Source organism: Podarcis cretensis, assembly GCF_951804945.1.
Source record: "Podarcis cretensis genome assembly, chromosome: 15".
NCBI lineage: Eukaryota > Metazoa > Chordata > Lepidosauria > Squamata > Lacertidae > Podarcis > Podarcis cretensis.
Window position 1 is genome coordinate 25274520 of NC_137185.1, and position 25675 is coordinate 25300194.

The window sequence follows — 25675 nt, forward strand, 5'->3', positions numbered from 1 at the left end:
TAGAAAACCTTTTTGCAACACAGTTTCCCCTAACGTAATGCACAGCTGCATGTTATTTTCACCAACACATGCATTTCTCAGGCCACACTTTACCCTAGCAAATGCATTTTTGTATATGTTACTTGGCTGGGGAACTACCTGAGAAGTGCAGTTTTGTTTTGGTTTGCATCTTGTTTGTTTTGGAAAGGGAGAATTAGCATGAACTGAATTGAATATATCTCCCATCCCTAGTGAGAAGATTTTTTTGAAAAAAACACATACACAACTGAATTCCAGATAACATTTCTTTTAGGAAAAAGAGTCTACATTCAGGTTGCCGCCAGACTGTCTGTATTTTATGGGACAGATTCAACTGCATGTTAGAACTTTGTGCAATTAAAGCACAGTTTAAAAGGACGTTTCGCGGTTAGGAACATGAAGAAGAAATGCATTCGGAGTGTGGAATAAATGACTGACTAACAGCAAGACACGTATCCTCCACACAAGCAAATACAAATGAATGTTCAGTAAAGACCACAAATGAATGTTCAGTAAAGACATAATCTAGCCTCTGTATAAACTTTGTGCAAACAAATCAGAATGAATATACAGGTTATCTGGAGAAGCCCTCTGTCCTTTTTCAATGGTCAACTGAAAGCTGAGATGTGGCAGCTGGGCCCTGGGGCAAATTTTACTGGGGGTGGGGTGCACAAAGCCAGCCCCAGAAGCTTCTCCTAAGTCTCAAATGCTTTCACAATTCCTATAATCTGCCTCCTGATTTTAACAGATTCCAAAACACATGGGTTTGCCCATTGCTCCAACATGGTCTATGATGGAGAGAAGGAAGCTCTTCTGACATGCTAGCCACCATTGGCCCCTCCCTCAATGGTTGCCTAGCAACAACCATTCCATCAGGCTACCCGAATGGTTTCCATTTCAGGGGATCCTTGTCAGAACTGTGGGCTGTACCAATTAGCGCCCTTATGGGGAGCACAAGGACCTTTGATCTGGTGGAGCTATCTGCTAGCAGAAGCAGATCCCTCTCCCCTTGACAGTGCCCAGCACCCCCCTCCCAAACTGCTCTGGACAGTTGGGGGATCCCCTCCAAGTACAGTGTGAGACAGCATGATCATGAAAGGGGTGCTTCCCCTCTTTTACCAGAGGTCTCTGCTGCAGAAAAAAACAAGAAGTTCCAATTGGATTTCCACCCTTCCAACTTTAAAACAATGGTGCCTGAGCTTGTATTTTTCCTCTTCCCTCCCTCTACCCTTTTCCATGCGTGCCACGTCTTTTACATTGTAATCCTGATGGCAGCGATGATCTTACCACCTATCTTGTAAGCTGCCCCAGAAGCCTTCCTGGCTAAAGAGTGCTTTAAATGTTCCTTTTAAATTGTGCAACTTCTGATGGACTCAACAATATCTCGGGCTGGGCTGGGCTGGGCAGGGTGGGTATTGACAATGGTGTCTTCTTGGACTAGCTCTGTGGAATGGGAATTGGGAGGCCCTGTGCTAGAGTCTCACACACAGAGATTGTTTCAGTAGTTTTTCCAGCCTGGCAGTGGGGTTTTTCTGAACAGGAGCTGCTGGAACGTCACCCCAACGGCAGCTGCCTCGTATCAACTCCCTTCTCTCCAGTGGTCTCCTTGAGAGGAGAGGATTTCTCCCCAAGACTTTTGCTCCAGAGGAGTCCTTGTCTATAGTCAGGCACTTCTCTAGATAGAGCTTGGTTACCATCTGTTTTGGGACTCATCCTCATTGCAGAATTCTGGCTCCTTCCCCAAGATGGAGCCTGAGCCATGGAGCGCTGTAAGGCCAGGGCGTTCTGGGCCTCCTCTGATGAGGATTCCCCTGGCTGGGAAACAACACCTACAATCTTCCAGTGACAAAACAGCCCCCAAAAACTTTCATCAGCTAGTAAAGGATGCATTTTGTCAGGAGTGTGGTGTTATCAATCTTCTCAAGGATGCTAGTTCAACCGGATGGGATTAAGCAAGACTAATGAGTTGAGATGGTCTTTCAGCTGGTATCCCATCTTCTGACAGACATTTACACTGTTGTTTAATTGTTTTGGTATTGATGCATATGTTCTTCAGCTCAATCACAGTACCATTTTCATATTTTGCATCTTGTTGTTTATGTACGGCTTCCCTGATCTTTCAAGGCTAAACGAACAGCGCTGCATTTCAAACTCATAACCAGATTTACCCAAGCAAATACTGAGCCAGTGGAGAATTTGAGGGGTGGTTTTTGCACTTGCAGGATTGGAAGTATGCCCTGACGCATTCAGTGGAACTTAGTTCTCCCCCACCCAAAAAAGATGCATAGGATTGTAGAGTAACAGTGCAGGATCTGAGTGTCAGGACTGGACCACCTGGATCCTTAACTGACACCAGACAGCAGTTGGAGCATCAGGCCAGGACCAGGGAGCTGGGTTCGAATCTACACTCAGCCATGAAACTTCATGGGTGACCTTGGGCCTGTTGTCAGATAGCCACTTGCTGTGATTCCTAGCCTCAAAATGGATTTACCACAGATAAATCTATCAGCCTAGGCTACCTCCAAGGACTGTTGTAAAATACGGAGTATGGGAACCTGTCGCCCCCACCAGATGTTGTTGGACTCTTAGCTCTCATAATCTCTGACCATTGGCCATGCTGGCTGAGGCTGATAAAAGCTGGCACCCAACATCTGGATGGCCGCAGGTTCCCCACCCCACTGTGCTTCATAAATGGATAAAACTCTGGCAATACAGTGTCGCCACAACAACCTCCAAATGCACTTGCCCCATAAACAGACTAATAGGAAGCTGTTTGTCCGGATAGCATGGGACTGCAATGATGATGAATTAACGTGGCCAGCTTCAACTCAAGTTACCACAGAGTGTCCTCACTTATTTTACTACAAATAGTTCGAGATACTTGAAGAATGTCATTTTTCATTTTAGCCACATCAAAGCTGGTCTCAGTCCGGGCACAAGCCACAACTGGGCTGTCCACACCCCACCACCACCTTGGGATTAGCAGCGACCACAGCTTTTCCCTTTTGTTTTTTTTAATTAAAGAGGATAAGGGGGAGAGTGGGAAAAGAGACAAGATTCACATAATATAAAATAAAATAAAAATGTAACCCCCCAAATGCATATTGGGGTTAAAAACTAGAGTTTATTTCTCTGAAATACAATTTTACTCATGTTTACTCCAATGCTTGACAGAGCTTCAGAGGCCCTTACTCTCTGGTAAGTGCTCATTTTACACAGATATTTTTATCACATAAAAGTGGTTTATATGTATAAAAAAACACAACTTTTTAAAAAATGACATGTTGAGAAGAAATTCAATTCAGTTTGCCTTTAAAGGCAAACCCACCTAATTTGCACCTTCCAAGACAAAAAAAAAAGTGAACTGAAAACACAGACATCCTTCAAAATTTGCTGAAAGTTGTTAAAAGACCCCTTTCTCCCTCACAAAGCTACAATTCTCAGTGGTTTAGCAACTGATCTCTCTTCAGAAGCTCTGGAGATTGTAGCTGTGTGAGAGGAATAGGGGTCTCCTAACATCTCTCAGCACCCTTAAGAAATGACAGCTCCCAGAATTCTTTTGGGGGGAAGCCATGACAGTATAAATGGATAGCGTGAATGTGGCCATTGTCTAACCTCCCCCCAAGCTTTTTGCAAACGAATCGTGTTGAATGCTCAATAACCAGGTCATCTAGGAGCAACCTTAAAATATGGCCAACTCAGAAAATGGCGTTTTATGTGGCTGTTTTTTTAAATGGTCGTGTCCAGTCCGTTCACAGCTACCGCTTTCTGTCTTCAGTTGATTCCTGCGTTAGAGGCTACCATGTAGATTTTAAATTGTAGCATCAATGGCCAAATAAATGTTCGAACTAGAGCTCTTAAGGCCTCTGCATCATCTCACGAGATATTCCATTATGTTTATAAAATTGGAGATCAAAACATATCTCTGTTTCAACCCATCCCAGTGGGTTGGTTTCGTTTCTCATCTCTGAAGTCCATAAGTTAATTAGCATTCAAACTCAGAAAACTGTCTCGAGTAATCTGCCGCACCTTTTACTTAAACAAAAATTCAGCTATATTTTCCCATCTCCCTCTACCTGTCAAGCATTGAACTTTTTGAAAATATGAATTTGGAACACATACCGGTACATCAAGGCAGTGTCATGGTACCCTGGCTGGAATTTTTAATTTCCCCAATGTAAAAAGAAGAGGTTTGAAAAAAATGACTATGAATATTAAATCAACAAGAGAAAGCACAGCACATCCCATATATAGACCAATCAACTCAACTCGCAGCTACCCAATTTAAACAGGTGATTTATGAGAGGAGGGGAAGAAAGAAGTCTCCGCTTCTTTTAACATTAGACAGATCTGTTGTAATCTAAACAAAACACTCACTTCCTTTGACAGAACTCAAGCTCCTTTTGTTTTCTGTTTTTTCTTTCTTTCCAATGTTATTCCTTTGTTTCAAAAATCCAAGAGTTGAGAGTACCCAAGTTTTGGCACTGGAGGTTAGCAGTATTGCTACCAGGCCTTAATACGGGTCTGTGTTCCGCCTTAGATGGCAAGAATGCAGCCCTGGAATAATCCAAGTAACAGCAGCAAGGGTGTCCCTGAGCATGTGCAGAATGCCTCTCTCCCCAGAGCAATCACAGCACCACTCTCGGCACATCTGGAATCGTGAAGCAAGGCTTCTGGGCAGTTGTCTTGAGATCTGGCATCCTTTCCATTAAAAATTAACACACTAGCTGTTGCCACGGGTCAACGATGTGTTCATGATTGAGCAGTAATCCAAAAGTTTCTGTTTAATAAATACACACTTCAGGATGCGAGGCAGCTTCTCCGTCAAGTCCTCCACCCCAAGCAAATGTTCTGAACGTTCTTAATTGTCGCTTTTAACTTTAAAAAACAACAACCTGGTAATTTAATTGTTTTGTTCTCTTTGTAAACCACTTTCAGGTTTTGCTGTGATCAAGCAGTATATAAATCTTGTGAAATAAATATGCAATTTCTGCCTCTTGTGAGTAAAGTGTTTTTATCACTATCGATATGCTTTTTTCGGGTGGGGAGGGAAGCACAAGCCACCTCCTCTTGAACAGATATCCAGGAATTTTTCCTGCATCTCTCAGAAGTCTTTTCATCCCCTCTAGCGTACTTTTAAGGAGATTTGCATATATATGTATATATGCAATTTTTGTATATATGTGAATATATATGTATTATTATTTTTTAAAAAAAAGGATTACAGGTTACATGTGCCAGAGTCTATGGACTGATGAAAAGCCAGTAGAAAAGAAGTATTTCTAAACCCATACCACTCCCTAACTCAAATCAAGTTATATTTGTTGAACTTCTATAATAAAAAAAAATGAACTGGAACAATGGCCAAATTATAACCATGGTAGATGATTAACAGCTTCGCCTACACGCTGGTTGACCCAGCTGTCCCTGCCTGAGGCCTTCTGCTATCCTGTGAAAGGGGGGGGGGCAGGATTATGAAAATGCAATGTGAAATTTTTGGGAAATTTCATCCAAGGGCAACATTATCTCACAACACCCAGTGCCGCTGCGAGAGAACTGGGGCCGGGCGTGGGGGTGGGCAGCGATGCCAATTCATTTCTTTCCCAGAATGCAAACCAGAACAGCTGTATTGTGAGGGAGGGACACATCTGTCTATGTGAAGCAAAACTTTGGTGGGGTGGGGGAGCCACATGCAACGGGGAACATGAATAGGAAATGCCAGTGGAAGTGACTATAGCTCTGTTGCCATCCGCAAGCATTCCTTGAAGGCCTTGACAGCCTTTCCTGGCCCTGCCACGCCCCCCGAGGGCCATATTCACTCCCGGAAATCTCACATGTGGTCCCCCAAAGCGCACCCCGAACCCCACGGCCCCCAACCTGTTGCAGGAGACCCCCCGACAGCTGGCAGGGGACATCAGAGGTCCGCAAGAGAGCCTGCTTTCCTCTCCCGTGAAAATAACGCCCATCCTCAAGAATATCTGGGTTGTTTGTGGCAAGAAAGCTAAAAGGTGGGCGATGTCCCCCAAGCAGGGGTCCCAGGGAGGCAGCAGCGATGGATTTTATTCCATCAGACCCTCTGCTATGTGGGGAGATGCTCTTTTTCACTCAAAGGTAGGCCATTTTGTGGAGCCTTTGAATATTCAAATTGAAACTATCGCGCAATCATTGATTGTCAAATCATTGGATTCTTGAGGTTTTAAATACTTGGCTTGCGGGGAGAAAAATTCAAACTTATATCTGTAGGTATAAAACATTAATATTGTTTGTCTCCCACTCGAGATCTCCACAAAGGGTTTGGAATGATTTTTTAACTGAAAAAACCTTGTTTTCTTCTCTGTTTTCCACTTGAATTAGGAAGCCCAGCTGAGGATCCCTTTTTTTGTCCACAGAAGATCCCTGGGTGTAAAGGAAAAAAACACAACCCAGAATAAAGACCTTTTCTTCTTCTTCTTCTTCTTGCCCTGGAAAATGTCAGGTAAGTTTGATTTCAGTCTCTCTCTTTGTGGGGTTTTGGTGGGGAGGGTGGATTAATTCTCACCCGTGTAGTTTGTTGGGACAGTTTGCTTTCAAATAAAACAGGGAGGAAGAGGAAAGGGTGGGGAGAGTTAAGAACAGGAGGGCACCAGTGGCTCCAAAATGCAGTGAAATCAATGTTTCTTTAAGTGCATGCAAGTTAAATCTAACCAGATGCAAACTCATATACATAATAAATATATAAATATATATGCACAGGCGCACACAACACATCAGAGCAACAGGGCTACAGGAAAAAGAAGCGTCTCAGCTGGGAATGTTTTCGAGTGCAGCTGCTCCAAACTTCACTGTGAAAGGCAGCATTTAAATATATATATGTATATGTATAAGTATATATTTAAAACACACATTGCTTATGTGAAATTTTCACCTCCAAAGCCAGCCTCTCTGCCCAGGCAACCAGGGGCTACGGATCTCCAAATTACAAACATTTCTCCCCCTCCATCCCCGGGGTGCAATTTAAGACTTCAGCCGCGTAACTTGCCAGGTGATTAGTTGTGGATTTTAATATTCAGGGGACGATCAGAGCCCACCCACCACGACAGCGGGGCTTACCCAGCCACCTGGCTCTCCCCACTTCCCGGGAGGAAGAGGAAAGGCTAAATGAGTGCACCCCTAATACAGTAGGGTAGGGTGCGGTGGTTGGGGGGGGGGGGACAGATGGGACTTTTTTTTTTAATGGAGTGCGGCGTTCAATAAGGGTCGCTTGTGCCCAGAGGTCCCCCGTGCTATTCCTTTTGCGTCCAGCGGCGGCGCTGCCGCGCAAGAAAATCCACGCGGGGAAAAAACCCCGCTGCGCTCCCCACGCGCGATCGCTTTCCATTCTTCCCACGCGCAATATACGCTTTCCGTGCACGGCTTGGGGAGGCAGGCAGATATGCGAGGTGGAAGGAAATGGGTATCTCAGGTGGGTCTCTTGCGGGTAGGGTGTAAAGTAGGGGCAGGGAGATTGTCGGTTGGGAAGAGAAGCCGGAAACTTCCGAGTAAACAGGCATAGGATCGCGCTGCACGCGAGTCCCCTGGATTGCGACGGCTCTTTCTCCGGAGCCAACGTGCACAAGGTTGCAATTGTTATTATTTTTGGCGGGGGGGAAATAAATGCAAGCGATCAAAAACCGTGTATAGAGTTTGCAATTGCTGTGCACGTTGACTTCGGAGTCCCGAAGCCGGATCCGGGCCACGTTTTACTCGGAAGTAAGCCCCACCCCCGTGCTCCACGGCGCTTCCTTCTTTCCAGGTAAGTAAGGGCAGCTTGGCAGGCGAGGAGTCGCCCGCCGCCTTGGCAAGCAGCCTGGCTGGAGACGGCGCGGCGCCTTTACTCCCGAGCAAGAGGGCTGCGGTGCCTCCTAACCCGACCTCGGGAGCCATCCGCAGCGAGATTCCTTGGAGCGGATCCGGCCTGCCTCCGCCCGCTTTCCCGTTCCCACGTGCGGGTCGTGCAGGCCTCGGAGCAGGGGCCTGTTGGCCGGCGGCGCGGATAGGAGGCAGGCGCGGAACGGAGCGCGGTGGCCCGCAGTTACTCACGGCGCTTACGAGGGAAGCCCCGACCAAGCTCCCTCCGGCGCAGCCAGCCTAGCGCAGGGCTCCGATCCGTGGCGCGCTTACTCCGGAGTAAGCCCGGTCGAACTCGGCGTGCCGTGGAATCGGTTTGCAAACGGCTTGCAGCAGCCCGCTCCCCGTCTGTGCCCCCTGCTCTTCTTTTTCTTATTTTTGAGGCGCGGGGAGGGATCAGAGCCCCCCTCTCCAAATTTCACCGCTTTCTTCTCTCCCCCCCCCCCCACTTCCCAGTCCTCAGATGCCTCTGCAAAGCTCTCTCACACACACCCTCCCAAAGCAAACGCGGGATTTACTCACGAAAGCAAGGGTTCTTGGGCGAGATGTTTGCACCACCCAGAGACATGAAATGGCAGGATTCTGAGCTGCGGAGAGTGAATAGGCTTTTCCTGCAAAACTACCCTTCCCAGGCGGCCCCGCAAGCCCTGACATTGAAACCGGGTTGGGGATAAACGCATTTGTGACCTAGGCTCGCCTTGTGCAAAAGGGACACTTCAGGGAGCTGGCCAGACACCAGTTGTTCCTCTCCCTCGTGGAAATCGGCTCTAGTGTAGGTGGTTGGTGAGTGGCAGATATGGAGTAGCGGGAAAACATCATAGAGTTGGGCAGAAGAACCCATTTCATCCATACTTACCGCTGAGTTTAGAGGCCCACTACAATTTACAGAGTTGGTTTGCAAAGAATTACATAGGGTTGTACCCAGAATTACATAGAGTAGACCCATTGCCGTTATTGGACCTGACATACTTAGGTTCTTTGATTCCAGTGGGTCAGCTCTAGCATTGAATCCAGCCCACGATAGGAACAAAGGAAGCTGCCTTATATTCAGTCAGACCAATTGTGTGCTGTTGTCTAGACACTGGCAGGCAGCAGCTTTCCAAGGTTGCAGGCAGAGAGTCTCCCCCAGGGCATGCAATGCTCTAAGCTGCAGCTGCTCAAAAGCTCTTCTGAGTGCTTGCCTTGCATACCCATCTGGGTGGCTTTTTAAAAAACCAAGGGATGAACTTATTTACTGATTGCATTTATATCCAACCCACTTTTCTGGTAGCGCCAGGTGGCAGGCACGATTCTCCGCCTCCTCCTTTAACCCCCACAGCAACCCTAAGCTAAGAAGCAGCGACTAGCCCAAGGTGAACTTCACAGCTGAACGAGGATTTGAACCCAGGTCTCCCGGGTCCAAGTCCAACACACTAACAACTACTGTATACCACACTGGCTTCTGGGTATTGCTGGGCTCTCATCAGCCTCAGCAGCAGGGCCAGTGGTAAGGGGTGATGTACATTGGAGGCCCCAGAGAATTTGTATGGACACAGGTTCTTCACCCCTCTTGATTCTGGAATTCCGTTCTGCATGTTTGCAACACTTTGAGCCAGCCAATCTTCTAGAAGCCATATACGTTTCTGGTTTTTCAGAAGGGGGTGTCACACCCAGTGGTTGTGGGGCGGGTACCACCAGCATAAGAGTGGGGGCTAGGCTACACCAGGATTCAAATTCCCTCTCCACCATGAAGCCCACTGAGCCAGTCTTCTGTCTCTCAGCAGAACCTACTTCGCAGGGTTGTTGTTGTTGTGAAGCTAAAATGGAGAAGGGGAGAAAAAGTGTGTACTTTTTGAGCTCATTGGAGGAAAGGTGGGATATAAATGTTGCCATGACCAAATCACTACTGCTTCGTCGTGCAGCTAGCTAATTTTATACTGTACTTTGGACTTACACAAGGGCCCACCTCTTTAGATGAAAGGTATAAATTTACTGAGTCTTAATGCGCAATTGCATGTAATGCACACCTCAATTTTCAGAACCTTTGAAACCAAAAAAGGTATTTGCTGTCGAATGTAAATGTGCTGTCGAATCTAATGCGCACCTTAATTTTCGCAACGTAATTTGGCCAAAAAAGGTGAGCATTAGATTCGAGTGAATACGGTACTACTCCACCAAAATGTGGTAAAGCAACCTTGCTGTGTGTGTGTGTGTGTGCAAATTTCCTAAAATCCTAGCCTGATGGCAACATTCCCGCATCATGACTGCACTCAATATAAGCAAGGCTGCACAGAATCTTGAAGCAACACAGTCTGGGGTTTTTTGGGGGGTGGGGGTGGGGGGGGGTGGTACTTCCACCCAATAAGGCCAGCTAGCACTGAAAATAGTAGTGAGTTCCAGTAAAAGAAAGGCCTCTCAGTTTCCTTTTCCCATGTCACAAGACACCTTCCTTAAAATAAAAAATACTGCCGCTGATTATATACATTTAGGCATTTTGCAGTGGAATGGCATGGTCTCAGATGGTGCCAGATGCACAAGGGCCACCCAGGTTTCTCCCCCTGCTCTGTTTCCCAAACCTCTGCAAGGGAATAAAATTGTTGCAGCTTCTCATCTGGCAAACTCATTCTAGGAATCGTCAGTGCTGTTTGTCAGGGCAGGACACTGGGCAGATGTCTGTGGTCCCCTAAGCAGAATGAGCAGGTGCCCCCCCCACTGCAAAATAAAAATAAAAATGGGGGCTCACTGACCATCCCTGGAAATCAATCTGTAACGCATTACTACCTAAGGACCCCTCCATTCCCTGCAAACTGTCCTGCTCAGTTAAGACCATTAAATCAAGAATCTTAACATTATGTAGCTGCAGCACTGAACGTTGTTGGCTGAAACTTGATGCTTCTGTTTTCTCTGGACAGGTATCACTTGTTTGGCTGTTTAATACATAGCACTTGCACAGCACATTTTGAGCGTTGTGGAAGGCCTTCACATTTGCTCTCCCAGGCAAGTTTCACAACAGCCCTGTAATGTAGACTCTGGTATCATTCTTCCCACCCCGTGGATGGGAGTGAGAAGGACTGAGACTAACGCTGTGTACACACAGTACATTTAAAGGACGTCTCCCACCGCCCAAGAATCCTGGGAACTGTAGATTGTTAAGGGTGCTAGGAATTGTATCTCTCTGAGGGGTAAGCCATAGTTCCCAGGGTTCTTGGCGTGTGCTTTCAATGTGCTTATACAGCTTCTAAGCGTGAGCTAGAGTAAGCAGGTGGAACCATGGCAAAGGCGAGGTTTGAATTAGGGACACCCCAATTGCAAGGAATTCACAGCCAGGCAGCATAAGCACGTGCAACTGGGATAGCTCAGTCAATAGAGCACACTATTCTTAATTTCAAGGTTGCGGGTTTGAGCCCCACATTCGGCAAAAGATTCTTGCATTGCAGGGGGGTGCAGTAGACAGCCCTTGTTGTCCCTTCCGACTCCAGGATTCTGTCATTCTATGCATGTCTGCTAGGGACACGGGTGGCGCTGTGGGTTAAACCACAGAGCCTAGGACTTGCCGATCAGAAGGTCGGCGGTTCGAATCCCCGCGACGGGGTGAGCTCCTGTTGCTCGGTCCCTGCTCCTGCCAACCTAGCAGTTTGAAAGCACGTCAAAAGTGCAAGTAGATAAATAGGTACTGCTCCGGCGGGAAGGTAAACGGCGTTTCCGTGCGCTGCTCTGGTTCGCCAGAAGCGGCTTAGTCATGCTGGCTACATGACCCGGAAGCTGTACGCTGGCTCCCTCAACCAATAAAGCGAGATGAGCGCCACAACCCCAGAGTCGACCACGACTGGACCTAATAGTCAGGGGTCCCTTTACCTTTACCTATGTATGTCTGCTAGGAAGTAGGTCTCACTTTGCTCAATGGGGCTGACTCCAAGGTAAGCCCGCACAGGATTGCACCATTAATGACAACTGTCTACTGCCGGGACGAGTGCTAGTTGTATCTGCATAACTGTGCAACGCTCACTTCCTGTTGTTTAATGACCAGTTGTATTTTGTTGTTTAATGACTGCTGGTATTTATTTATCAAGACAAATATACCGCTTAATTATCATTTTTTAAATCTCTTAAGCAGTTTACATAAAATGATATACATATTAGTTTAAAGTAGCAATAGAAACAGATAGCGTGTTAGTGGTGGATTTATACTGGGCTGTCTGCACATCATTCCGCTTGGGAGAAGAACCACAAGGAGCAATGGGACATGCGCCGATCTGAAATGAAGCAGTGCGCCCTGAAAGCAGGATTACGCATAACTGCCCCATCATGAGCACAAATTGTTATGAATTCAGAATTAAATAGATGTGCCCATGAAGCCTTGCATCACAGCATAACCAAGGCTCTTCGTTACTATAAGAAAAAATATGGTGCGAAATATCGGGGTGTAGCCCTTGGCTGTAGCCAGGATTTTTGTTGGGGGGGGGCATGACTTTTGTTTGGTGGGGGAGGGGCTGAACCAACATGATTGGTCAGTTAGTTATGTATTTCTATTGTTTTACTTGATTGGGGGGTAGCTGCCCCCCTGTCCCCTCTTGGCTACGCCAATGGTGTAGCCAACACCGGTCCCTATTCAGACTGTAAGTCAACCCATTGACATTAACGGACGTGGCGCAACTCATTTAGGGTTATTGATTTCAGGAGGCCCACTTGGAGTAGAACTTTGTAGGAGACACCCCATTAGTTCTGCAATAAGCTTCTAGGATAATCTCCCAGCCTTAAAATTCTACTTGCGTCTCCCCAGTCGTGCTGAAATGTGTTCTCCTCTCTGCCACCGCCCTCCCCCTGAGAATCAAATGGGAGGATGTCCAAAACTGAGTTGCTGTTATGTGAACGGGAACTCATACTGGGTCACGACAGGACCATCAGGTATGACAAAAAGATACTGAGCGCCCTCCCTGTGGTGTGTGTCGGGGGGGGGGCAGATTCCTCAGACTTACTGAGCAGAATGGCATGAGACCTCCTTGAGTGTAATCTGGACTTAATCGGTTTATCGAACTCTAAACTCATGTTGGGGGAAGCTTTATTTGACAAATGTTTGACAACACGCGTTCTATCAGGAAGTGTTTACAAATTAAGGAATGGTTGTAAGGCCATCAATAATATATTCAGAGAGATATACTGACATCACGTTTTCCTTTTTTGAAAAAAATGCTTTTGATCATTCCACTCATCCAACAGTCTGCCATTGACCCCGTCTTTCTGAAGTATTTATATGTTATCCATAAAAGTCTGATAAATGTTCACACAAATACAGTTTTTAGTATAAGGGAATGATGGTGAACATTTAACAGTACAGTCCTAACTACATAGACTCAGAAGCAAGCCCCAATGGTCAGTTGAGTTTACTCCCAGGTAAGTGGAGTTGGAATTGCAGCCAAGACAGTAAGTGCCAAAGTGGCGTTGCAAACTAAGTGGGATTTACTTCAGAGTATTATTATTCTTAATAATAAAGTGCTATTATTTATATACTTCTTAATGAATGGCAAAGTAGGTGACTAGGCAGTTTGATGATAAAAGCCAATTACACGGACTTAAAATTGCAGGTATAAAAACCAATTATGCAAACATTAAAATGTAAACATACACAATGTGTTTCTAATGTTGTACACCACCCTGTGATCTTTTGATAAAGGGTGCTATGTAAAGTGTAATAAGAATAAGAATAAATTCTATGTTGTGCTCAAGCTGATGTAAAAAATCCAATTAAAACATGCAAAGGCTCAAACCACATTTTAAGGCCTTTCCCCTTACAAGTTTATTTTGACTTCCTGTTTTGTAATTCAGCATGACTTTCAGCTCCCTCCTACCCAGAGGTAAGTAAACCCTGTAAAGGAGGAAATATTTCACGGAAATGTGGTCAGGATTAGAACCCAAGTTCCCCAATCACTTGCTTAAGCAATTTATGGCTCCAAGCTGGTAAACCCTAAACTCACCTTTTACTTTTCAGAATATAAAATCCTATTGTTAAATTGATTCTTTTAGGAAAACCAAAGGTCTATCAAGGTGTCCGAGTCAAGATTACAGTGAAGGAGCTTCTGCAGCAGAGAAGAGCCAAGCAGGCTGTGGCAGATGAAGCAGTAAGCACCTCCTCCTCTTCCCACAGTTGTGGCTAATTGCATAATAATAATAATAATAATAATAATAATAATAAACTTGTTATTTTCTTCCTTTCAATTAGTGATGTGGCCTGCACCATGCCACTTGGTTGTGCAACACTTGAACGTGTGTGAACTAGAACCTGGGATCATGAAACAGCTGTTCCTACACAGCATCACTTCAGATTTAAGGGGTGATGCATTCGAAACCTTTCCTACCAAACCCTGCATGTAGAAAACTAGCTTGTCAGTGAGAAATGTGGGGCTTACAACCCTTCTCCCTAGCATATTAGCTTTCTATTGCAAGGATTAAAATATACACAAGAGCATTCACCATTGTCACCCTCCACTTGCAATCTGAAGCGGTGCAGTCCAGGAACAGTTTATTGCTCGTTTAGACTGGGCCTGACTACAGAAGAAACATTGTACTGGAGCTGACGCAAAGCCATATGAAAGTCTTCCTGCAATAGTTCATTCATACATACAGTGGTACCTCGGGTTACATACGCTTCAAGTTACAGACTCCGCTAACCCAGAAATAGTACCTCAGGTTAAGAACTTTGCTTCAGGATGAGAACAGAAATCGTGCTCCGACGGCATGGTGGCAGCGGTAGGTCCCATTAGCTAAAGTGGTGCTTCAGGTTAAGAACAGTTTCAGGTTAAGAACGGGCCTGCGGAACGAATTAAGTACTTAACCCGAGGTACCACTGTATTGGTGAAAATAACATACAAAATGCATTCTGTTAGGAAGAAAATGCCTTGCAAAAAATGTGGCTATTAGGCAGAACTGCTTCTGCCAACCTAGCAGTTCGAAAGCACGTCAAAGTGCAAGTAGAAGTGCACTGCTCTGGTTTGCCAGAAGCGGCTTAGTCATGCTGGCCACATGACCCAGAAGCTGTACGCCGGCTCCCTCGGCCAATAAAGTGAGATGAGCGCCACAACCCTAGAGTCGGTCACGACTGGACCTAACGGTAAGGGGTCCCTTTACCTTTACCTTTAGGCAGAACTGCATGCAAGCATTAATATTAGTAGAAATTCATGCTCATATGTCGACGAATTAAGTACTTAACCCGAGGTACCACTGTACTACCAATCACCCCTCAAGCATTGAACATTTATCTGTAAACCAGCCATAAGGTGCCCTCTTTGTTCTCATAAATTAATGCATGAAATTTTTGACCAGTATTTTCTGACCAATCAAGTATCAAAGTGCAATCATCATCTGGGGACCTTCTTTGTGTGCTTCCTCCACGAGAGGTCTGGAGGGTGGCAACATGAGAACCAGCCTTCTCTGTGGTGGCTCCCTGTCTGTGGAATGCTCTCCCCAGGGAGGCTCACCTGGTGCCTTCATTAGACACCTTTAGGCACCAGGCGAAAACGTTCCTCTTCAATTGACATTAGTGTTCTATGGCCTTTAAAATGTGTTTGTGGGAGGAGGGTTATTGGTTTGTTTTTGTTTTCTTACGCCTTTTGAGTTCGCCTTTTGTATTTTTATGTTGTGGACTGCCCTGTGATCTTCAGAGGACGGGCGGCATGCAAATTTAACAAATGATAAGAATGAAAGCCTAACCTGCTAATTTTAGCAGAAGAACATAGGAAGCTGTATTATGCAGAGACCATTAGTCCATCTGACTTAGCACTGTCTACAATGAATGGCAGTGGTCCTCCAGGTTCGCAGCTGTATCTGGAGATACAGGGAAACTTCTGCATGCAAAACTTGGGCTCTAACATCTCAACCAGAGGACCTTCCCTTTCTGTGGGTGGTTTGCAGAAAGTGGAAGTTTTTGGTCCAGAAGAAAGAGGCAGAAGGGGGTGAATTCAATGCTGAAGGACTGCTCCACACACACCAGTTTGGATGTGGCACCACAAGTCAGCTTTTGCAATGCATAAACGAGGTGGAATTTTTCGGGACTGTGCTTGAATTTCTGCTGAGTTGATACTCCAAAGCATCAGGGAGGGTTATGACACAGAGACCTGGGCGTTTCTGTCACCCTCTGATGCCTCCACTCTGGATGTTAGGCCAACGCAAGATTCCAGGTTACACCCATCCCTGTTTCACAATTTAAACCATGGGTAGTCTTACATGGTCTCTCTCTTTTTTAAAAAAGCTACAATTCCCATTTTCTAATGGTGCTGGTAGGGTGGGGAGGCTATAGCTCAGTGCTGCAACACCTTCGCATGCAGAAGGACCCAGGTTCCAATCCCTGGCATCACGATCCGAAAGAATCAGGCAGCAGCTGATGTGAAAAGGTTTGTGTCCGAGACTCTGGAGAGGCGCTGCCAGTCAGAGTGGGCAATAGTGAGCTAGATAGGCAAATAGTTTGACCTTACATAATGTAGTTTCCTGTGTTATCATTTGTTGAATTTACAAAGCAAGAGTGCGTAGACTTTTGGGACGCAGGTGGCGCTGTGGGTTAAAGCCTCAGCGCCTAGGACTTGCCGATCGAAAGGTCGGCGGTTCGAATCCCTGCGGCGGGGTGCGCTCCCGCTGCTCGGTCCCAGCGCCTGCCAACCTAGCAGTTCGAAAGCACCTCCGGGTGCAAGTAGATAAATAGGGACCGCTTACCAGCGGGAAGGTAAACGGCATTTCCGTGTGCGGCTCTGGCTCGCCAGAGCAGCGATGTCACGCTGGCCACGTGACCCGGAAGTGTCTCCGGACAGCACTGGCCCCTGGCCTCTTAAGTGAGATGGGCGCACAACCCCAGAGTCTGTCAAGACTGGCCCGTACGGGCAGGGGTACCTTTACCTTTACCTTTAATGTAGTTTCCTGTGTTATCATTTGTTAAATTTACAAAGCAAGAGTGCGTAGACTTTTGAGTTTCCAACATTTGTCATCTTTGGAGTAGACCCATTGAAATTAATGGACGTGGGTCGTTTAGATCTGTTCATCTGATGAGAGGAATTTATTAGGCTGCAGCCTGTAATCTCTTAAGAGTTAAGGTGTAGCTAAAAAAGGTAAAGGGACCCCTGTCCATTAGGTCCAGTCGTGGAAGACTATGGTTGCGGCGCTCATCTCGCTTTATTGGCCAAGGGAGCTGGCATGCAGTTTCCAGGTCATGTGGCCAGCATGACTAAGCTGCTTCTGGCGAACCAGAGCAGTGCACAGAAATGCCGTTTACCTTCCCGCCGGAGCGGTACCTATTTAGTTTCACTTTGATGTGCTTTCGAACTGCTAGGTTGGCAGGAGCAGGGACTGAGCGATGGGAGCTCACCCTGTCGCAGGGATTCAAACTGCCGACCTTCTGATCAGCAAGCCCTAGGCTCTGTGGTTTATACCACAGCGCCACCCATGTCCCATAAGGTGTAGCTAATCGGGCTCAAATGCTGATGATGGTAACACAGAGCATCCTATAGCTCAGGAATGGGGAAGCTGAGGACCTCCGGATGATACTGGACTACGCGGCCCATCATCCCTGATCAATGGCTGCACCGGCTGAGCCCCGGTTCCCCGCCCCTTCCATTGCAGGAAGGTGGGAAAGTGTTAACTGCTCTTTGAGAGGAGGAGTGATCAAGAAGTCACACACAGTACATTGCACTATGTGCAAAGAGCTCCCCTGGCTTATGTTGCTTTAGTGATTTGCATAAAGAAAAAGCCAGCCAAATACTGCTTCCGGGTTCACATCACTGGAGGGCTGTTTTCCACCTTCACAGATTAACTCTAGTACCCACCTGTTGCTATTCCTTGGAAAAGACATTTGCCCTTTGTCTAAGAAACTGGGCAATCTGGAAAGTATGTGTGTGTGAGAGAGAGCATCAATCCCTTCAGCACTGAAACGACCCTGGTTGAAGATACGTCTTCTGATGACATAAAAATCTGTGAATGTAGTTTAGTTTTCTAGCTGTGCTGTAAGAAAACAACAGTCGCTTTCTTATCTAAGCAGGAGGTTTTAGAACACAAGCAAGGCAGCCGTTAAGATGATCCTGCGGGCAGCCTGCAAGGGAAGGGGAGAGAAGAGACGGCAAAAGAGATTGTTTTTATGTATTGGGGCAGAAACAATATGCAAACTGAAACACAAAATCACCATTGGAAATTTGCACTTCTCCAAATTTGGCAGTGCATTTCTTCTATCGAGTAATGTGTGTGCGATAAAGTGTGCATAGAAATGCATATATTACGTTAAAAGAGCATACAAAAATGCTTTATGTTAGGGGAAATTGTTTGCAAAAATGTGTATATTAGAAGAAATTAGCAGTAAAATGCAGACAAATTTTCACACAGACTTCTTTTTAAAAAAGAATCTGCTTGCTGATGTGCAAATTTGTGTTTAAGAGTGGAAAAATGAGAGCCCGAGAGAAATCAAAATTGATAGATTTGCTCACCTGTCATTTCATATCATATCCTTCCTCGTGCAGGGAAGAATTTAAGCTTTTCTCAGTTTCTACTGACAATGGCTCGTGATACTGCCTCATGTCTGCTCCTGAGACTTTAATGCCATTTCACATTCCTGTTTCTGCTTTTTATTTTTTTAAATGTTTCTTTGCTGCCTCGGGAGTGTCCTAAGCATTGTGTGTCAAAAATGGAATATTATAAATAAATTATTTTTAGTGTAAATACACAGATTAATAGCAATCCCAGAGGGACCTCTCCCCAATATTTAAAACCAGTGGGTAGAGGGTTGTTGTAACATGCAATATCTCATCTGAGAAATTTCACTAGCTTTCTTTGTGACTCAGATGGCTTTCCTCAACATAGTTTTGGGTGATTGAAACTGCCTTCGGATTTCGCTTGAGTCGAAACCTGGCAAGGAGTGGAGGGACTGTGAAACACCCCCCCCCCTTGGGGGAAAATTTCGTTCATCTTATGGAGAACCCCTCTGTTTGTGGAAGAGCCATCCCATTTGCTTTGAGCTGCCTTCAAATTCCTTTTTAGGTGAACTCTGTGTCTAGGCTCTAGACTGGAGTTCAGTTGGAACAGCTGCTGTTACAGAGCCTGCCTTTATGGATTTAACTGTGATCAAACAAAGCAAGGTTGTAAATTCCAGCAGGGGAATGCTTTGCAAATAGGGGTGACCTTCCAGTAACTTTTAAAAAATATTTCCTGCTCTCGGTGGCGCTTCACCCTAAACACAGGCATGTTGATAGCAGGTTTTTAAAAAAAAATAATAATGCCTGTCCCATGGCAAAATAGTGCGTTCTTAACAGATTTCAGGAATTGCATGTTTCTTCTATGGGAGCATGCATCTTATGAGTTAGGTAACAGACTAACTAACATCTAACATGGCCACAACTTCAACCTACACAGATAACAGCAGAATCAACCTGCATTGCTAACTCCCTGCGTGCTCCTCTTGGAGATAAAGCCTGGACTTACCTCCACCGTGTTAAGGGGATGAAGGAAGGAAGGAAGGGGGGAGGGAAGGAGGCAAGGACTTCCTTCTGCTTTATAAATGGAGAACCACCCAGCTGTGCTTTGCTTTATTCCTTGTGTTCTCAGGTTTCCGGAGAAGGCAGTGGCAGCAATGTCCATTTGACGGAGTCTTTCTCCCCTCCCTGTGCAGGTTGGTACAAAAAGAGAGAGCACCTTTTTTCCTCTCTCCCCACCCCCCACCTTTCCCCTCTCTCCCAAAACACATCCCACTTCTTTTCCGGACTTCCTAAACCTGGCATTTAATTAGGAACCTAGCCAATCAGAACTTTGCTAAATGCAGAGGAGGACACACAGAGGGGGAAGCCAGCAAAGATGTCCTTGCCCCACCTGGCAGCCTCTTCATCTCAGTTTGGGGCTGGCCTATAGACCCATCCTGTTCCCAAAAGTTTAGTGGCTTGCTTTCTCTCCCATCCATTTCTCTCTCTCTCTCTCTCTCTCTCTCTCTCTCTCTCTCTCTTCCTGTTAATCCAGCGGGTGGTGGTGGGGTTAATCCTTTCACATCTTACATCAGCTCCTTCCTGGTGTGCAAGAACTCCTACTGTCAGAAAGTCCTTCCTGATGTTTAGTCCTTGTAACTTGAATCCATTGGTTCGTAGCAGGAGAAAACAAGTTTGATCCACCCTCTACGTGGCAGCCCTTGAAGATGGCTGTCATATCTCCTCTCAGTCTCCTCTTTACCCTAAGGCTACCAGATTCCCCCCCCCCCCCCAAATGAATCCAGTTTTCAACTTCAGTAGGAATGATAGGATATTGTCAGGGGACTGATTTGTAAATCTGGGGACGTCTGGTAACCTTACTTTACCCGGCTAAATATACCCAGGTCCTTCAACTGTTCCTCATAAGACTTGGTTTCCAGACCCTTGAACATCTTGGTTGCCCTCCTCTGCACACCTTCCAGCTTGTCAATATCCTTAAATTGTGGCACCCAGAATTGGGCGCAGTATTCCAGGTGTGCTTTGACCAAGGCAGAATAGAATGGTACTATTACTTCCTTTGATCTGGGCACTATACTTCTGTTGATGCAGCCTAGAATAGCATCAGCTTTTTGCTTTTTGCTTTTTGCTTTTTTCCCCTGCTACTGCTGCATTGTTGACTCATATAAAGCTTGTGGTCCGCTAAGACCCCTATATCCTTTTCACGTGTACTATTGATATTCCTGGTGTCCCCCATCTCCTATTTATGCAGCTGATTCTTCCTGCCTAGTGTCAAACCTTACACCTTGTCATGCGTTCTTCAATAATTGTGTTATTTTTATGGATTTTTTCTTTTCTTATTTGCTTGTTTTCAGCTGCCCTTTGGCTTGTGCAAAAGGGAGCATATAAATCATCTAAATGATGCAACTAACTAAAATGACAGCTGGCTTGTGCAAAAGGGAGCATATAAATCATCTAAATGATGCAACTAACTAAAATGACAGCTGTTTGTCCTTGCGTCCTACTGTCTTGTTCTCTCTTCTCCTTCCTCTCTTAGCCTCTTACGTAGACACAGAAGTTGCCTCTTCTTCGTCTGGCTGCGTACAACCCTGGCAGTTCCAAAACTGCACTGCCTGCGAGGAGCTCCCCAGTTACTTGGAGCAGCTGGTTGATTCCTGCCTTCAAACTGAGCTACCTTTGGATGCTACTATGGGGACTACCCAGGGCAACATGCCTTGCTCTCCCGACAGCTTCCAACTAGGCCCTCCCTACCTCAACCAAAGCATGGTAATTGTGCTTCAGTTTTTATGGGCTTGGGGTTCAGGATTTTACAAAGCACCCGTATGCTTGGGGGATTCATACAGCAGGAAAGTAAGAGCCACGACTGCAGGACAGAAATAGCCGAAAGCTGTAAATAGCACATCTGCTCTGATGAAGCCTTGCTTTGGGCATCTGTTAAAGCAATTAAAGAAAAAACAAAATAAAAAAATTCCTTCCAGTAGCACCTTAAAGACCAACTAAGTTAGTTCTTGGTATGAGCTTTCGTGTGCATGCACACTTCTTCAGATACACTGAAACAGAAGTCACCAGACCCTTCTATATAGTGAGAAGGTGGGGAGGGGTATTACTCAGAAGGGTGGTGGGATTGGGTGATTGGCAGATAGCTGTGATGAGCCTGTTGACGACTCTTAACGACTGCAATAGGTCTTACAGGAAAAAGCAAGGGGTGAGAAGGTGAAAAATGGCTTTGTCATGTATAATGAGATAAGAATCCAATGTCTTTGTTCAGACCAGGTCTCTCCATGGTTTTAAGTTTGGTAATAAGTTGCAATTCAGCAGCTTCTCTTTCCAGTCTATTTCTGAAATTGTCCAGGAGAGGTCAATGACAGTTCTCTTTCTCAAGCTCTGGGAGGAAGACCTTTCATTGCCTACAGACAGCCACCCAATCTTAAACAACTCCTAACCCACAATAATACTACAACCAGACTTAACACGGACACTGGCACCAGAGCCTGCAATAAACCCAGATGCCAACTTTGCTACCACATACACCCGGACAACACCATTACTGGCCCCAGCAACATCACACATACCATCTCGGGACTATTTAATTGCTCATCGTCTAACATTGTGTACGCCATCAAATGCCAACAGTGTCCTTCAGCTATCTATATTGGACAAACAGGCCAAACCTTACGACAAAGAATAAACAGACATAAATCTGACATCAGGAACCACAAGACAGAGAAACCAGTAGGAGAACACTTCAATCTCCCAGGACATTCTATACAAGATCTCAAAGTAGCTATTCTATTACAAAGGAATTTCAGAAATAGACTGGAAAGAGAAGCTGCTGAATTGCAACTTATTACCAAACTTAAAACCATGGAGAGACCTGGTCTGAACAAAGACATTGGATTCTTATCTCATTATACATGACAAAGCCATTTTTCACCTTCTCACCCCTTGCTTTTTCCTGTAAGACCTATTGCAGTCGTTAAGAGTCGTCAACAGGCTCATCACAGCTATCTGCCAATCACCCAATCCCACCACCCTTTTGAGTAATACCCCTCCCCACCTTCTCACTATATAGAAGGGTCTGGTGACTTCTGTTTCAGTGTATCTGAAGAAGTGTGCATGCACACGAAAGCTCATACCAAGAACTAACTTAGCTGGTCTTTAAGGTGCTACTGGAAGGAATTATTTTATTTTGTTTTGACTATGGCAGACCAACACGGCTACCTATCTGCAATTAAAGAAAGACAGTGTGATAGTGTGGTTAGATCATGGGTAGGCAAACTAAGGTCTGGGGGCTGGATCCGGCCCAGTCACCTTCTAAATCCGGCCCACGGTCGGTCCTGGAATCAGTGTGTTTTTACATGAGTAGAATGTGTCCTTTTATTTAAAATGCATCTCTGGGTTATTTGTGGGGCATAGTTCATTCCCCCCCCCAAAAAAAAATAGTCTGGCCCCCCACAAGGTCTGAGGGACAGTGGACCAGCCCCTTGCTGAAAACGTTTGCTGACCCCTGGGTTAGATTGTGTGACTAGGGAGACATGGGTTCAAATCCCCACTCAGCCATGAACCTCACATACGCCAGTCACTCTCTCTCAGCCTAACCAACCTCACAAGGTTGTTGTGAAGATAAAACGGAGAGGGGGAGAACTGTGTTTGCCACCTTGGGCCCCTTGGAGAAGAGGTGAAATATATAATGGTACCTCGGGTTAAGTACTTAATTCGTTCCAGAGATCCATTCTTAACCTGAAACTGTTCTTAACCTGAAGCACCACTTTAGCTAATGGGGCCTCCTGCTGCTGTCGCACCGCCGGAGGACGATTATTGTTCTCATCCTGAAGCAAAGTTCTTAACCCAAGGTACTATTTCTGAGTTAGCGGAGTCTGTAACCTGAAGCGTGTGTAACCCGAGGTACCACTCTAAAGGGAATCAATAAACGAAGCCTGGAGCCTTAATTATTATTGACTTTTTTCCTTAGATGCCTCCTTTTCTCTCTCCTCTCCCTTCTCCGTAGGGTCCCGGATCCCCAGATTCCTCTGACCCCTCCAGCTCATTTGATTACAGCTACTCTCCACCGCAGCCTCCTCCTTTCACCCCACTCTCTTACAGCTCCCCTTCCCCTCTGGATGCTAAGAGCTGCATGTATCCATCGTCAGAAGGAAGCCCCTATCACCAGCAGTCCCAGTTACAGTACAGCCACGCCCCTTCTGCGTGCTGCTGTACGTCTTGCGGCTCCCAGCATTTGGACGCTTTCAGAGTACCGGAATATTTTCCCTATGCAAACACGGACTGCAGGGACTATGCCCCTTCCGTCTCCGTAGCAGATGACTTCTTCCGGAGAGATCGGAGCTGGGATACATGCTATAGCTAATGGGGGAGCGTCCGGTGGGCGGCCGCTGTCCTAAACGCAGGAGATCAGCATAGACTCTGGTTGCCATTCTGGTTGGAGGAGGGTGCAAGCATCCCAGCTTCACAGAGTTCTTCATCGGGTGTAATGGAAAGGGGGTGACATTATTGGACCGTTTGTTCTCTGCGCTAAAACACACACACAGGAGAATCCACATTCTGCACGGAGAATAGCTGAATCCTGCAAGCGACTTAATTGATGTGGATGTCACTTGTTTTGCCTAATTTGCTTTGCCTCTGCTGGTTGTGGGGAGAATCAAAGGGGCTAGGCAGGGTGCTGCCATGGTACTCCTGGCCCACTGGGTATCTTATTCACCATATCTTATTTCATCAAGCACTGCCTGTATACTTGCAAGCACATCTCTGTAATCATAAGTACTAGAAACTTCTTTTTTTTTAAAAAAAAGGCTTGAGCTAAATTGTGCATCCAGCAACACATTTTGCAATTCTTCTGTACCCAATTGGAATTGCGGCATGCGCACAGCCCGTTGTTTAACACCCTGGATTAGTGGCATGTTTTACCCTCACAACCCGGTGTGCTCAATATATTTAAAACTTTGGTCCCCTCCAGATGAAGGGTGCTGTGAAACGCAAAAGCTTGCATACGCCTATCCATATAATATATATTCTGTTTCCTTCATCTCTTTCATGAATACAGCATGTATATGTGTTTGTGCTCGGATCAGATAAGCCAGTATATTGCCTCCACGAACATAACCCAACCTTTTCCTTCTTCTGGTGGTGTTTTCTCTGGGGTTCATTTAAGGGTGCGCACAACGTTTTAAACCACATCACAGCATTTCTTTCGCCATCCTGTCATTCTTGTATCTTTGATTCCATTAAACAAACGTCAGCCAATTTGCCGCAGATGGGTGTGTTTTCCCCCTTTCGTTCTCGCAGCACAAACTGATAGCTGGAGGCGTATTTCAATGCATTGCGTTCACACAGAATGAAATAATTGTAGAGTGGGCTGGGACCTCGGTGGCTATCTAGTCTGACCCACTTTTCAGTGCAGAATATGCAATTACAGCACCCCTGACAGCTGCTTAAATGTCTCCAGTGAAGGAGAGAGCCCAGCATTTCCACTGTTGAACAGCTCTTGCCATTAGGAAATCCCTCCTAACACAGCTGAAATCTGCTTCCCTGTAGTTTCTAGGTTCTAAATTTTTGTCCTGATAAAATTTTGATTTTTGTCGTGGGAGAGATACTTTCCATTTCCATTAAAGGCTGAGTGGGGAGGTTTATTGGATATTCCAGAGTAGTCCTATAGACATTGTCAGTATATGGGTGTAATCTATCATTGGGGGTCAGTTAGTCAAACCACCCCATCTTTCCTCACTTATGGCTAGCAGCATGCATAGCCTGCAGAAAATTCACCAATAAACTAGAACTTGAAATCCCAAGTAATTATTCTGCCTTTGCTCATCAACAAGAAGCACTTTGCATATCGGAAGTGTGGCTCAGTCTTCTGAGATCTGAATCACACATTTTGAAGCCTATGTTTACAAGGATTGTAAGAGGCAGACCCACATAGAATGCATTACAGTAATCAAATCTAAAGGTTACCAGAGCATAGACGACAGAAGTTAGGCTATCCCTGTCCAGATAGGGGCACAGCTGGGCCACCAGCCAAAACTGATGGAACAATAAAACAACAGGGTGGCGATACAATGACTACTGCAGTCGACGCAAGCTAATATCACCAACTGTCTGTAAACAAACAATAAACATCCATAAAAATGGCAAAAGTAGTTTCTTTCCCAAATAGGTTTTATCTTTATCAGTAAATAAAGAGTTCACTTGTATTATATCAGTGGTTCAGTGCTCATTTCTTCTCTTTCCAAAATAGATTTTATCTTGAACAATTGCAAACACAGTAATAAAGAGTCAACTTGTGCTATACCAGTGGTTCAGTGCTCAGACGGTGTTCCGGTAACCAGACGTTTCGTCACTTTTGTCACAGTCATCGAGCTGTC

General features: G+C 45.7%; 1 protein-coding gene and 1 long non-coding RNA gene across 5 annotated transcripts in view; one reads left to right on the forward strand and one right to left on the reverse strand.

Moving 5' to 3' along the window:
- Window positions 1-19425, reverse strand: part of LOC307203790 — a 44268-nt gene extending 24843 nt beyond the window's left edge. The window contains exons 1-2 of one of the 2 annotated variants that reach the window (XR_013833349.1): window positions 17667-19425; window positions 6340-6414 (exon numbers count right to left, since the gene is read on the reverse strand). This is a non-coding gene — a long non-coding RNA (uncharacterized lncRNA). Of the gene's footprint in view, window positions 1-6328; window positions 6415-17666 lie in introns of those variants that run through there. The other variant, XR_013833350.1, reaches the window with a different exon arrangement.
- Window positions 832-25509, forward strand: POU2AF3 (POU class 2 homeobox associating factor 3). 3 transcript variants are annotated; one of them, XM_079954855.1, is made up of 6 exons: window positions 832-2037; window positions 6377-6493; window positions 13885-13979; window positions 19432-19495; window positions 20836-21065; window positions 23308-25509. In XM_079954855.1, exons 2-6 carry the CDS (start codon window positions 6487-6489, stop codon window positions 23662-23664), a joined length of 753 nt encoding a protein of 250 aa, XP_079810981.1. In that variant the 5' UTR covers window positions 832-2037; window positions 6377-6486; the 3' UTR covers window positions 23665-25509. The 3 variants fall into 3 exon arrangements, with proteins under 3 accessions (XP_079810981.1, XP_079810982.1, XP_079810980.1); XM_079954856.1 differs by having other exon boundaries at window positions 1053-1094; window positions 6373-6493; XM_079954854.1 differs by lacking the exons at window positions 832-2037; window positions 6377-6493 and adding an exon at window positions 7209-7459.
- Window positions 25510-25675: the final 166 nt, after the last annotated feature.